The sequence below is a fragment of the Aphelocoma coerulescens genome (assembly GCF_041296385.1).
Source record: "Aphelocoma coerulescens isolate FSJ_1873_10779 chromosome Z unlocalized genomic scaffold, UR_Acoe_1.0 ChrZ, whole genome shotgun sequence".
NCBI lineage: Eukaryota > Metazoa > Chordata > Aves > Passeriformes > Corvidae > Aphelocoma > Aphelocoma coerulescens.
In genome coordinates, this window is record NW_027184085.1 from 21,299,624 (window position 1) to 21,312,919 (window position 13,296).

The 13,296-nt window shown below is 38.4% G+C and overlaps 1 protein-coding gene across 4 annotated transcripts in view; it reads left to right on the top strand.

The window, feature by feature from the left end:
* Positions 1 to 13,296, top strand: part of MAST4 (microtubule associated serine/threonine kinase family member 4) — a 289,105-nt gene that overhangs the window by 69,382 nt on the left and 206,427 nt on the right. For all 4 annotated transcript variants that reach the window (XM_069000723.1, XM_069000726.1, XM_069000725.1 and 1 more), the window contains one exon: positions 9,492 to 9,613. In XM_069000723.1, coding sequence (XP_068856824.1) covers positions 9,492 to 9,613 — 122 coding nt within the window. The remainder of the gene's footprint in view (positions 1 to 9,491; positions 9,614 to 13,296) is intronic.

Here is a 13,296-nt window from a genome sequence, read left to right on the forward strand (position 1 = left end):
ATATGCATGTTAAATTTCTGAAGGTTTGAGTTGTAGCTCCTTAAGAAATACCCTAAGAACTGTTGAATTAGCTGGCTCAAGTATGCTTAGCAGTGTAACTATAGAAGCACAGATGAAAGGACCTGCCTGGACTTAGCTAAATGCATGTATTTAGTCAGATGATTAACTAAATCTGAGGTCTGTGAGGCTCCAGTCCTGTTGTTGCTTGTACCTGAGCTCATTAGTGCAAAACTGCTTGCAGCATATTTACAAATACAGTATAATTGCATATCAAGAATACATGATCTATACTCCTAGAGGCTTAAGTCTTCCTGTTCTTTTCCCTGTGGTCTCTCTCTACTGGATATTGTAAAGCAAATGATTTGACTACATACTTGCTTTCTCCCAAGTCTGTTGCTTTAATATAAATTGAATGTACTGATGGCGAAATATTTGAGAAGAGTGAAAAAACACTTCATGTACCTAATCCTTAGAATGAAGGTTGACAATTTGAGTGGAAAAGTTTATAGGTGTTTTCCAGTGAAAACAGGAGCAGGATTTTCTATTGGGAAACTTTACCTTTTGAAAAATTACTATAAGCATATAGGGATTTAATTATGTGGCATAACAGCATATACATGAGACAAAAAAGGGGTCCTGCTGGGTACTGTAGAGAAAATAGCATGTTAACACATCATTTCATGCTCATTTGTCTAAGTGTCAATTATGAGTTTCTGGGCGTGATTTTCATAGTGCAATGGGAAATGTTTGCTTCTTACCATAAATTCTGTCAGCCGAAACCCAAATGTTGAGCCAATGGAGAGTTATACGCCAAGAGTATTGGCCACTGATTGAAGTAGTTGTTCACCTAATGTTTGAACTGAGCAATAGTGAATTTTTTAGGTCCTTAAAATGTGTGTTCTCGTCACAGTTTCATTTTAAGTCAGCCAGTATTGGCTACCTCTGACCTTTTGGTGTGCAGGATTCTTGTTTTTGCAAAATTGACTATATATGAAAAGGAACTCTGTCTCATTATCATTTATATGTAGTTTAGTGTGCTTTTGGTAGCATCATGTGTTCAGTGTGAATCTTCAATATCTGCTGTTCCTTCTGTTATCAGAGTTATAGAACTGGACTTTGAAATTTCTCTAGAGCAGGTGTAAACTGGAAAAAGGGTGAAAGGGATACAGTAATACCTGTATATTAGGTTTGTGTCATAGAATGGACTGGCAGTTTATAAGTTTTGGAGCTGCATGTTAGAATTATGAGATATTTGTTGTTAAGATAAAGAAAAAGAAGCAGCGGAGTGTTCTATTTCTGAGCTCACTGATAAATATTGCCAACTAATTATTTTGTTGAGTTGCATTTCAGTAGAGTTGTGAGGTAAGGAAGTAGTGTCATGAATGACAGCTTCAGGCTGTAGGGTGTTTTTATCATGTAGTTATCGTTGTCACTGGTTGGCTAATAGTGCTATTGAGTTAGGTATTTTTGGTAGGGAAAACTTAAAAAACCCAAGCAAATAAACCAAACTGAAAACCCCAAACCTATCCTTATCCTCCAAATCTAATCAAAGATTAGGGAGATTTGCTGGTGATCTCAAATGCCTTTCAGATACTATATTGCTGTCACAGTACTTCAATAATAGATTGCAAATAGTCAATATAGAAATGTAACTTCAGTGAATATCTATCAGCAAAGGAACTCTGAGTAATTTTCTTATCAGCAAAATTTTGTATTGTCTTTTAAATGACCTTCAGTGAGAGAATTTTATTTCAAGCGTGAATCATTATTTTTGGATGTGATGACTTATTTCTGGTAATTGATTTATAAACAGTTTTGATTCTGCATCCCTTTGTAGTTAATGGAGGCTTGATTTTATTTTTATATATATGTATTTTTGGATACAGATCTAAGCCTTCATCTTACTAGTTTGTTGTCCAAAACTGGATGTGTCCTTTTCCAGTTCCAATTCTGCTGATCTTGGAGAAATTTTAAGGTAGATCTACTGCGTTTTTTTGTGGGGGTTTTTTAATGTTTTTTTTTTAAGTTCCTAATCTCACCCCAAATTTTTGCCTTCAGTGGGCCACATTTATTTCATGCATTGCCAGCCAGAATCATAGAATATCCTGAGTTGGAAGGGACCCACAGGGATCAATGAGTCCAGCTCCTGGCCCTGTGCAGGACAACCCATGTGACTGAGAGTGCCACTGCTTCATCTGACTTCAGAAAAGTGAAACAAATATAGAGCATTTTAGGGGATCTGTAGTACATCAAAAAGTGAAAGAACTACAGTGAGTGTAATAGGATTTTTTATGAAGGCTTCTTACAGTTACAAAGAAATTGTAATTGAGTCAGTTGTAATTATAGGCTTACCTGAATAATGTTATGTTTAGGGGACAGATTGGCTGAAAGGAAAATTTCACCACTGCATCAGACTGGGAAAGTGGCATTGTTCATTAACTTCAATGATGTGTAGCTGAGTAATATGCAAAACATGCTCCTTTAGATTCTGGGCAATAAATGAGACATTAATAAAATGGTAATTTTTTTTTTTTTTAATGTTGGTGGTCATTTGAAATTTAAGTAAAGCTTGTTGATGCAGCTACAATAGAATAAGGCAAAATATTAAAAAGTTTCCTAGTGATGACTTCAAATCCATCCACTCTTCTTTTACTTTCTGGTTAACAGCTAATGGGAATGATGGGCTTTAATTCCACCCCTCCTCCCTGCCCCCAGATGTGAAAATAGACCCTAAAATTTGCAGCGTTGCCATCATTTCCTACAGCTGGGATGTCTGCAGGAGTTCAATTTGAGGCAATAAAGCTAAATGCCCTAACTTTAACCTGGGAAATACTAAGGTGGGAGTCTCCACCTTTCACCTGGCAGGTGTCTGAACCTGGAGTGATGGTTCACTTATTTGTGGGGATAAAAGTGGTGGTATGTTGCTTTCAGATTTGGTCTTCACTTCATGCTGCTCAAGCAGTTTGTGAGTGGCACTGGTGTTACCAAAACTTGGTAAAATAAAAAAGTTCTTAATACCAATGTAGCATTAAGAAGCAGGTATTGCTTATTTGGCTGGATGCAGGGGGGTAGCTCCTCCCAAAGCTGTGCATACTGAGCACAGGGAAGTTATATACTATATTTTACATAAATATTGATTGATTGTCCCAGAATATGATAATAATTTCCCTGAAATCATTAACATATTTCCCCTCCCCTTTACGCATGTGTTGTGCAGTCTTGGGGTTCTCTCTGGTGGTCCCTGGTGGTCATAGGCCCCAGTGTTCCAGGTGACCTGGCTGAATTGGCAGAGCACAGGGGCTGGTGAACTTGCAGTTCTCCTTCTTACACAACAGACATTGTGCAGTTCCAGAGGCCAGTAGTTTTTGGAGACCAAGCCTTGTGTTAGCTCACAGGTGTAGACAATTTATCATCTGGTAACAGTGGCTGCTCTGGATGTACTGGGACTGCCATTGCTGCTGTGGTGACGTGGTGGCAGGTGGTGGCTTCAGTCTTTCTTCTGTTCACATCAAAGCCTGTCAATGAACCCAGCTCTTCTGGGTTTTTTTTTTGTGTTTGGAAATATGCCAGGGGTAAGAGGAGGGAGCAGTACCCATCTGTGTTTCTTTTCAGAACATTTTTATGACCCAGAGCAATCTGCAGTAGAGTCCAGTTTTCTCTTCCACTGTGGCTTGTTGCTGTGGCTCTGAGGTAGCTGATGCTCCTAAAGCTCCCCAAAAAGAGGTGTGGAGTGAGCAATGCACTTGAAACTATGCTTGGCATGTCTGACTTGTCCAGAGCATCGGTTCTTGAGGTAAGATCAGTTATATTTTTACTTAAGTGAATCAGTGAGGGAGAAGTATCTATCTTTCTGTATTTTTAAAAAGTATTTTGCACTCTTATCATAAATATCTATACTTGATTTAACAAGATAATTAATTGAAATAAGTATTTCTTGACACTTGCCTTAAAGATGTCAAGAGGCTATTTTGAAGGCTGCTATTTCACAGTGGCTAACACAAACACATTGATGCTAGCTTCTGGTAAATCTGTGGTACACTGTAATCATATGCATAGCTTCACTTTGGACTAATTCTGTCTGTAGTTACTGTCAGCCCAAATTCAGATTCTTCCATTTTAGCAAAGTACATGCCTGTCTTCCATTTGCAGTAGTGTAATAAAAACCTACTTCTAATATTTTAACAAAAAATATTTCTATCAAAAACTTTCAAGATGCTCCCTCTGTATTTATTTTTGCATTTTGACTGATTACAAATTAGACTTTCTAGCAGTGCCGTCTACATTCTCCTCAGTACTTTTGTAAAGGTAAAATCTTACTTGGATGCCAAAACATTTTCTTAATGATACGCAATTGTTTAATTATCAGAGCCAAAGTTATTTCTAAATTCCAACTGAAAATGAAAGACTTACAAGTATTAAATTTGAGCTCATTTAGTAATTCTCAGCTGTCCTATTGTGATATGCATTGGAGAGGGACAGATGAAGGAGAGTAGTGCTTCAGCAGTAAGAAAGACTCTTCTGTTCAGAATAAAGCAAGGCCTGCCTTTTGTGGCTGATTTTTGTGGAAATGTGATTGTAGTCTCTTTGTTCTTATACAAGTCATTTTGTCCTTATACAGTAAGTCATACAACAAATATGCACATGCTGAATGCAATAGAAGAATTTAGAACAATTCTATTTGGACCTTTGACAAATATTCATTACAAATGAATCTAGATATACAAGAGGCATGTTCAAGGGGAAGATGACACTGAACTGCAGTAATGTATTACCTATTTTCAGCAACTATGAGGTAATACTATTAAATAATGTTAAATTATTGCCATTACGTAGTCAACTTAAATCCCCCTTCATTGAAATGTGTTTTGATAAATGTGCTGGACTAACAAGGATTGCATTCAGGTATGGGAAGAGATGGTGTTGGTTACAGTGTTGCTACTTTAGGCTTTCCTGGTAGTTTCAGGCACAAGAAGGGAAGTAATGATACCAGCAACGCTTCTGCAGAGGAAGTGGGGGAGGAAGTCAACAATGACAATTTTGGAATTGAAGAGGACTGTGGTAGGGGACCTCTATCAGTAGATGACTCAGTATCAATAGCTGATGAAAGTAATATGAACATTACTACCAGTGTGTCAGTGGTCTGGATGCTGGTGGTCTTATATGGGCCAGAATACCTAATTAAGATGGTTGAGGTGGAGTTGAAGCCTTCCTCTCAGTCCCTCATGAATCAGTTAACTTAAAAAGGAAAGTAGCTGGTTGGAGCATTAAACTTGAAGGCAGACATGAATGCAGTGTGAAAATAATAATGTATTTCAGCTCAATTTTTTTTGTATAATACTGGCATTTAAATCACTTAACAGGAGGAAGTGTGGCTATGTATAAATTCAAGGATTATTAAAGAAAGTGTAAAAGCAGTAGAATGCATACTTTTATGAGTGAAACTATAGCAAGAAAAGTGTAGGAGTGCTATAATGTCAAGGGAAAGGGAGAGTGGACAGTATGAGGGGATTTTTTATTTATTTATTTTTATTATTATTGGAGGAATTGAGGGAGAGTTGCTGATTAACTCACTGTGGGCTGGGACTGTTCTATTGTGTGGTAGTTTAATGCAGTAGGTTAGTCCTATTCTCAGATAAGAGATTTATCTGTTACCATTTGTTTGTCTAAGGCCTGGCTGGTTTTGCTTCTATAGAAAGCATATTTCTTGTATGCCTTTTCTGTGTTTAAAAGCATATGTACTTTGAAAAGAAGAATTGTTGTTCTAGACAGTCTGCTTGCCTTAATTCCAGTATTTTGTGAAAACTGTAATGCCTTCAAGGCTCCTGTTGGGAGTAAGGATGGGAGGAAGGACATTCCAGCATCACATACGCTCACGATTTCATTGTCAGTTTTGAAAATGTTTACTGCCTAATTTAGCTTTTCAACAGACACACCCAACATTATTTAAAATATTTCTTGATGTTAATCATGCAGGAAAAATAATGAAATATTAAGTGAATTATTACAGTGGAGATACTGACCATAATACTGAGTAAATCCACTCTGCTTTCTTGTCAGTCAGGTCAACTATTATAGTTCAAGGAAGGGCTTAGTACAAGATTCTGTTGTTGAAAACAGTAGGATTGCATCTCCTCTAGCCTCTGTATCAAGATATCTTAGACTTCCTTTCAGATGTCTGAACAAGATAAAACCAGAGTAAAATACAGATTACTATAAAGGAAAAATAGTAAAGGTGGCTGTTAGAATGCCCTGCACATGGCAAGGTACAGACAATATTAGCTCTACATGTTTTGGATCTGGTGCACATTTACAACAAAAAGAAAGTACAAGCATTAATAATAGCAGTTAATTCTCACATATCTTTCTCCTACTAGACTAAATTGTATTATTATTTAAGTCTTTTTGGCTTGGGATCCAAACTTAAAACAGCATTAATTTGTGTACTAATTGCAAATGATTGCCTTCCATTTTTTCCTTGGGAAGCTCAAGTGGGATTAATCCAAAATGAAAATTACTGCAGTCTGGGAAGGGCCTAGTGTCTGACAGTGGATTTTGAGACTGGATTTAACCCCTTGTGTCCTAGTGCTCACCAGGACAGAGTTAATTTTTTGTTATGGTACCGGGTGTGGTGGTGTGTGCTGTAGTCCTGGCTGCCAGGGAGGCTGAGCCCAGGAGTTCTGGGCTGCCCTGTGCTGTGCTGAGTGGGCATGGCCAAGACCCAAAAGTTACTCATTACTATCTTACCTCATTGCTGGGGAGGTGAGGGAAAGGGTCTCTTTCTCTTGTTACTGAGAAGAAAAGGGTTTCTTTCTGGTCCTGGAGAAAGCGTTGTAGGTGGAGGGTCTGTCCACCATTGTTTTTCATTGTCGTGGACTTGCTGAGCATTTTTGCATGTAAATAACCCTCTCTTTGAACAGTTTTGTATTTAGTGTTGTTGCTGTTGCTGTTCATTGTCTTACCTCATTGCTGTTTCCAGTAAATGTCCTTATCTCAATCCTTGATCTCTGCCTTTTTTGTGTCCCACCCTAGTGGGAAGGGAGCATCTTAAGATTTTCTTTTTTACTGGTAATACTAAGTCGGGGAATACCATTCCTAAACCACAGTACCCTATGAGAAAGTGCACTTCTTAACCAAAGAGTGATATGTTCCCAGTTTTAGAACAAACTTTAATAGAACGAACCTTTTTGTTTCTTGAATTCTCTGTTATTCTAAGGAGCAGGGCAGGACTTACTGCTTTTCAAATACTGATTCCTAGGATGACAAAATGCCCTAATATTATGCTACAGTGATGAAGTTGAAAATTACTTAACGTAATTTTCCTAGACTGAATTAATATAGAGTTTCTAAAAGAGTTGTGTGTATTGTATGTCTGCTTGACAAAATAGGTATTGCGGAAGCATTTTGTTGGTGGCTTGTTTGGAGCTGTCTGGATGTTGCTGGAAGTCTGGAAACCTTGCAGTTTCATAACAGTGTTTGTAGTCTGCATTCTAGCCTGATAGATTTTTGTAATCAGGGATCCCAGCGCTAGGAAATGTTTGGTTTCACCCTTCTCTAAGAACTTCATCTTACCGGTGTCTGAGGAAAAAAGGAAGGAAGGAAAAGGCATAGACCTCTTCTGATGTAGAAGTAAAACGTACCTATTTAAATAGAAGGTTTGTATAACTAAAGTTTTTTGCATTCACTTCTTAATTTTCTTTTTCCGGTCCTGATGAGAAGGAATTAACCTTTTGAGGTGATAGATAAAAAGCTCTCTCTGACTGCGTATGTCACTGGTATATTTCAGGGTTGACATCACTGGAATATCAAAGATATGTATATTGCAATCAATGCCTTAAGCTTTTTATGGCACCCCTTTAGTTGAGGGTGATGGGAGCCTATGCAAAAAGGAACCAGAATTCGATAGAAACAGGCAGAGAGACCAGATGGGAAACTAATTCAGGTTTTCCAGTTCTGGGAAATGTTATCCTAGATAATTGGGCAAGAAACCACAGCATTTTTCTTCTAGTCTCGGGCAGGCTGTTAACAAATTGGCTGAAAAAATATTTATGGGGTCTGCTTTACCAGTGTAGCAAAGAACAATAGCACATTTGGAAGATTAATTGGAAAGTGTTAAAAGACTATTATGTGCTGCTCCTTGGGAACTTCTAGCTTCCAAGACAGTCACTTCCCAGAGACCTCAGCAGCTCTCTGTGGATCTACCGTTAAAATAAGGTTATGAAGCTAAGGCTTTTGATTTCTTAGCAAACCTGTGCAGATTTACTAGGGTAGAAATCCTGTGTCAGTGGTCATGCGCATACCCACTGCACAGCTGTCTGAGATGACCAGATTAATGAGGTGGGAGTTAGTAATTTCAGGAAGGAAGTGTTTAGGCCATGTGGTTTGGAGATGTTTTTCATTTGATCTGTTCAGTTAAGATCTTACATTGTTTTTGAAATGAGATTTGATTAAAAAGTCTTCTGAATTGTTGCTTTGCATCAGCCTGTTGGTCTTCCAAGAGAAGTCAGTTGCTTTAGTAATATGATTGTCTCAGTTTTTCAAAGTTTTTAGAGGTAAGTACGAACTTAAGGTGGACATATTGCCAAGACTAGTATATAGCCTGTTGTCCTGTTTCTTGGCAGTGGCTAGAAAGTAAGCAGAAATTAACAGTATCAATACCTGCTTGTGATCTTAGTATAATTCCCTGAATATTCTCCTTGCTGCTAGTTTGTAGCTCAGATTTCATGGGCTGGAAATGTGGTCTGCCTGGTTAGTACCTGTGGGGAGACAGTCCAGACTGAGTGGCATCCCAGTGTGATGGGGGGCGTGACCCTGTGTGGCCCTGGGCTCCAGGTTTCCTACTCCACAGTGAAGTGACACCACTGAGCGGAGAGCATAGCACTGAGAGCCCCATGTGGGTGCTCCTAAGGAATGGCTGGCCTCCACCTTGGTAGTCTCCCCTTACCTGGGATGCTGGATAAAGATTCTTGGAATTGAGTGATACATAGTAGGTAGGTTGTGAGGAATTTTGGAACAGAAGCAGAATAGTTCTCACCCACAAAATGGTATAATCACACACATGGTAAGTGTCTTATTCTCATGAATCTCACTTTGTCCCTCAGACTGAAAACCTTATTCCTTTAAGTGGTAAATAGAGGAATATTTTTTAATACATTTTTTAAATTCTCATTTTTGACTGGCTTTTAGAGTTTGAGTTTCTTTTGGTTCAGAACTAGCAGTCTGGGTGTTTGAAACTGTTGTTGCTTTAAATGTGTTTCTCTGTAGGAAAAAGGTACAGTTGTAAGAACAGTGAAAAAATTAATTTGCCTGGTGTCTTGTGAGAGAATGATGTGAAGGACTAGCAAGTGAATAGCAGGAATTCTGTTGGGATCAGCTCTGGTCAGGGCTGCAGTGAAAGCTGTTTCACAGTGGCAAGAGTGTTATAGTAAACTGTCCATTGCATTGCCTCATCTGCAACATCTTGTATTTTAACTCACTCTTTCTTAATTTGACAGGCAAATATTTGCTTCCCAGTGCAACTGGACAGCAGCTGTGGCAACCTATAGAAACCACTAATCTTGTTCGGATGCGCTACCAAACATTTGGACAGTCAGCACCTTCACTCACTGCTAGTTTGGTGAGTAATTTTTTTCAAAGCTAGAAATGTACTAAAAAAATTTTATCTCTGTATCTATTGGTGGGAGGATGGGGATCAAACCCAAGTCTATTTCCAGGCCAATCTCTCCTCCTTCAGCTACTTTTTTAAAGTACCTAATGCATGCCTGCACAGTACATTACTTATTATGTTGAGTGCAGCTGAATAACATTTATGGTAGCAGTAACTCTGAATTGGGTTACTAGATTTTGCATAAAGCCTGAGCTGAATGTTGCATTAATACAGCTGTTTGCATTTAAATGGTTTCTTTCCTTAAAAAAGGCATGCAATAGAAGGCAGGTGTCCTTTCTCCTGAGCATTCTTTTCTATCAATGTCTATTTCCAATTCCTGAAGTACTTTGTCCTCATGAGGATGTAGTTGTATGAAGCATGAGTATAATGGAGTCTTTTGGATAAATGATAAGGGAAGAGGAAGGGGCAGAGATGCATCATACACTTGAACTTTCAGCTATTTATTTTCAAGTGTCCATTTTACTGTTTCGTGTTTCTGTACATTAATATCTTAAGAAGTGTTGAAATTTAATGCAGGGCCCTGTATACTAGCCTATGCTTTTCTTCAAAGAGTTATGGTAATATATTTCTTGTTTAAAGAAAGACAAAAATTATTAGTGCTTTGCCTGCCCCCTCTCCTACCTTTTGACTGGCCATTAAAACTTTGTTGATCTGTATCTACTTTCTAGGGGAAGCTTATTTTGTGATTTGTTTTGGATTTTTTTTAAACCATGTTGAACAAATATCACCATGACACTTTTTCATATCATATTGATAGGTAGATGGCTCCATGATCTCTCTGAAGTAGGATTTCACTTCAAATGCAACAAATCTTCACCTATAAATCCTGGCTTCTGCTTGGTGGTGGTACTGTTTGTGGCTCTTTAGGGCAGATACGGCTTTTTGGACTCCACATTTACTACAAACACTTGATTTAATTGAACCCTAATATTTTCTGGGGAACTAAGTGTCAACCTATGTGTTTAGTTAATTATGAATGAAGTATTTGGATTATGTATAATTGAAATTAAAAAGAAAGTAGATACTGGTCAGAAATGGATTTAAATTGTATTAAGCCCACATTTTTTCTTCTTTTCTATATTTGTGAATAAAAAATTATTTCTTCCAAATTAGCTAAGTTTAAAAAGGGCTGTGTTGCTGTTTGATGCTCTGTTTCTATTTGCACAGCTATTAGGTGGCATGCTGATAGCAATATTGTGCCTTTGTTTTCCTGTGATGCTGAAACTATTGGAAGAGGAAGATGCAACACCGTTTTGACAAAAAGTACTTTAAATGGTCATAAAACAAGAGACTAATGAAAAATTCAGTGAGCCTTGCTTCCTTAAGGGCCTTTCACTCATCACCTATATAGTTTTATGGCATATCTGTCTGCTACAGACTTCTTCCTTCCTGTCTCTCCACATCTTTTATGTGTGCCTGACTGCAGTTTCTTTCATGCTGGTGCAAAAGCAGGCAAGAGCCATCTATGGAGATCTGAGCAGAATGTGCTCAGGGTGGAGGTGTGGGTTCCTCAGAAGTATTTATTTTTTATCTGGACCTGCTGATCAGACTTGCTTCCTAAGGAGGTTAATGTTAGTGTCACATAGGCAGAGCTCTTTTCAAGCCTCCTTTGACAAATACTTTGCTGTCAGGCTTTCGAAGGACTCTGGTCTTTGCTTAAATTGGGCGTAAGTTAGGGATCACTCCCCCTCCTTGCATATTTTTCTTTTTCCCTTGATTGTGTGATTTGGCAGAGTTGAATTCGGGAGGCCTATTGTTAGATTCTAGTAATTGGAGCTTTTAATCATATTTAGGAAACGGTTTACTCTTATGCAGAAGAGATTTGTATGAAGAATTTTCATGTAGCTGTTCACAGTCTGAGTTGAAATTACTTTTAAATGTATTGTTTCACTCATCTGAAAAATGGTTAGGCTGTTACTAATTCTTTTACTAGGACTGATAATTCTTGCTTGGGTTGATTCTCAGCCGATATGGATCTGACTGAGCAATGATTATGAGCCAATATAGACAAGAATGACAAGTGAACAGGTCAAAGATACATGCTAGTGTTAAGTGCAATTGCAAACCGGGTACAAAAGACATAATTTTTTTTCCTTGTTCTGTCAATAAATTATTAAAAATTCACAAAATCTCTTAGTGGTTCACAGGTGTAAAACCTTTCTGTGGGAAGCTATAGATTTTTTTACAAAATATTGATTAAAAATGGGCTGCAGGTGTTGCTTTAGGTAGAGTTCAATAGCTATGCATGATTCATTCCTGTAGTATAGGAGCTGGACTATAAATTAAAAATACAGCTTCCATGTAGACCCACAGAACTGTGTTAAAAGATGTATAGGAGAAGGCTGATTTTGTGATGATTGGGCAGTATATTGGATTTGATGTGGAGCCTTAATTCACAGAATCACAGCATAATCTGAGTTGGAAGGGACCCAGAAGGATCATAAAGTCCAGCTCTTGGCCCTGCAGAGAACAACCCCATAAATCACACCACGTGCCTGAGAGCATTGTCCAGATGCTTCTTGAGCTCTGTCAGGCTGGTGCTGTGACCACTTCCCTGAGGAGCCTGTCCCAGTGTCAAAACACCCTCTGGGTGAAGAATCTTTTCCTGATATCCAGCCTAAACCACCCCCTGAAGTTACAACTTCAGGCCATTCCCTTGGGTCCTGTCACTGGTCATGACAGAGAAGAGATCAGTGCCTGCCCCTCCTTTTCCCCTCATGAGGAGGTTATAGCCTGCAGTGAGGTCCCCCCACAGTTCAGACGCAGCTATGTGATAGTCGTGTTACTCTTCATTTTCTGTCACGAGCATTTCAAACCGTCCTTGACAGACAGATTCTGTGGTGATGAAACAGACAATGGGAGTCTGCCCAGAGAATTGATGAAGACTTAAAAACATGAAGAAAATGGTGCAGAATGTCCTCAACACTGAATAGAAAGGGAAAGCTGAGTTGAGGAGTGGTTCTGCTTTGGGATGTTTTATGAGTTGTGTTGGTCTGGTCAGTCTCTTCCTCTCCACAGTCAGTAAGATGTGCTCCTGGAAGAGCACAGTGTGTTTCAGTGCTGGGTTTTGCAGGAGTGTAGGGAAACTGGTAGAGTTAGTTTATCTGATTCCTTGCACTCTAGGCTGACAGTTATGTCACTTGACTTCAGGCATCTTTTCAGGGTAGGATGGTTCGGGAGTTAACTTGGAGTTGCTGCCTCATTCAGTGCCCGAAGTTTGGGGGTCATTCTCCTGTTTTCTACCAGACCCCTGCCACTCCAGAAGTATTTTCAAATACCATTTGTAAACTTACTGTTTTGACTTTTCCATTTTTTACTGTGAGCAGAACTTTTGGAAATACTTCAAAATAAATTGAAATACAGCCAATTTTTAAAATTTCTTATTGTAATGAGCTGATATGCTTAAAATCATAACAAGACTGAAACTGAGCAATTACTGTTTTATAGACAGAAAAATTTTGTGTGACACAGATTGAAAAAAATTCATGATTTAACATTTTCTCGTTAGCTACATATATGAAAACAATGGAAACCTAAACATAAAGTGTCTTTATGATACATAATGTGTAGATGAAAGGAAAAGAATTTGGCCAAATTAATTGGGTAAAATTTCTTCAGATTTGGCTTTGTCA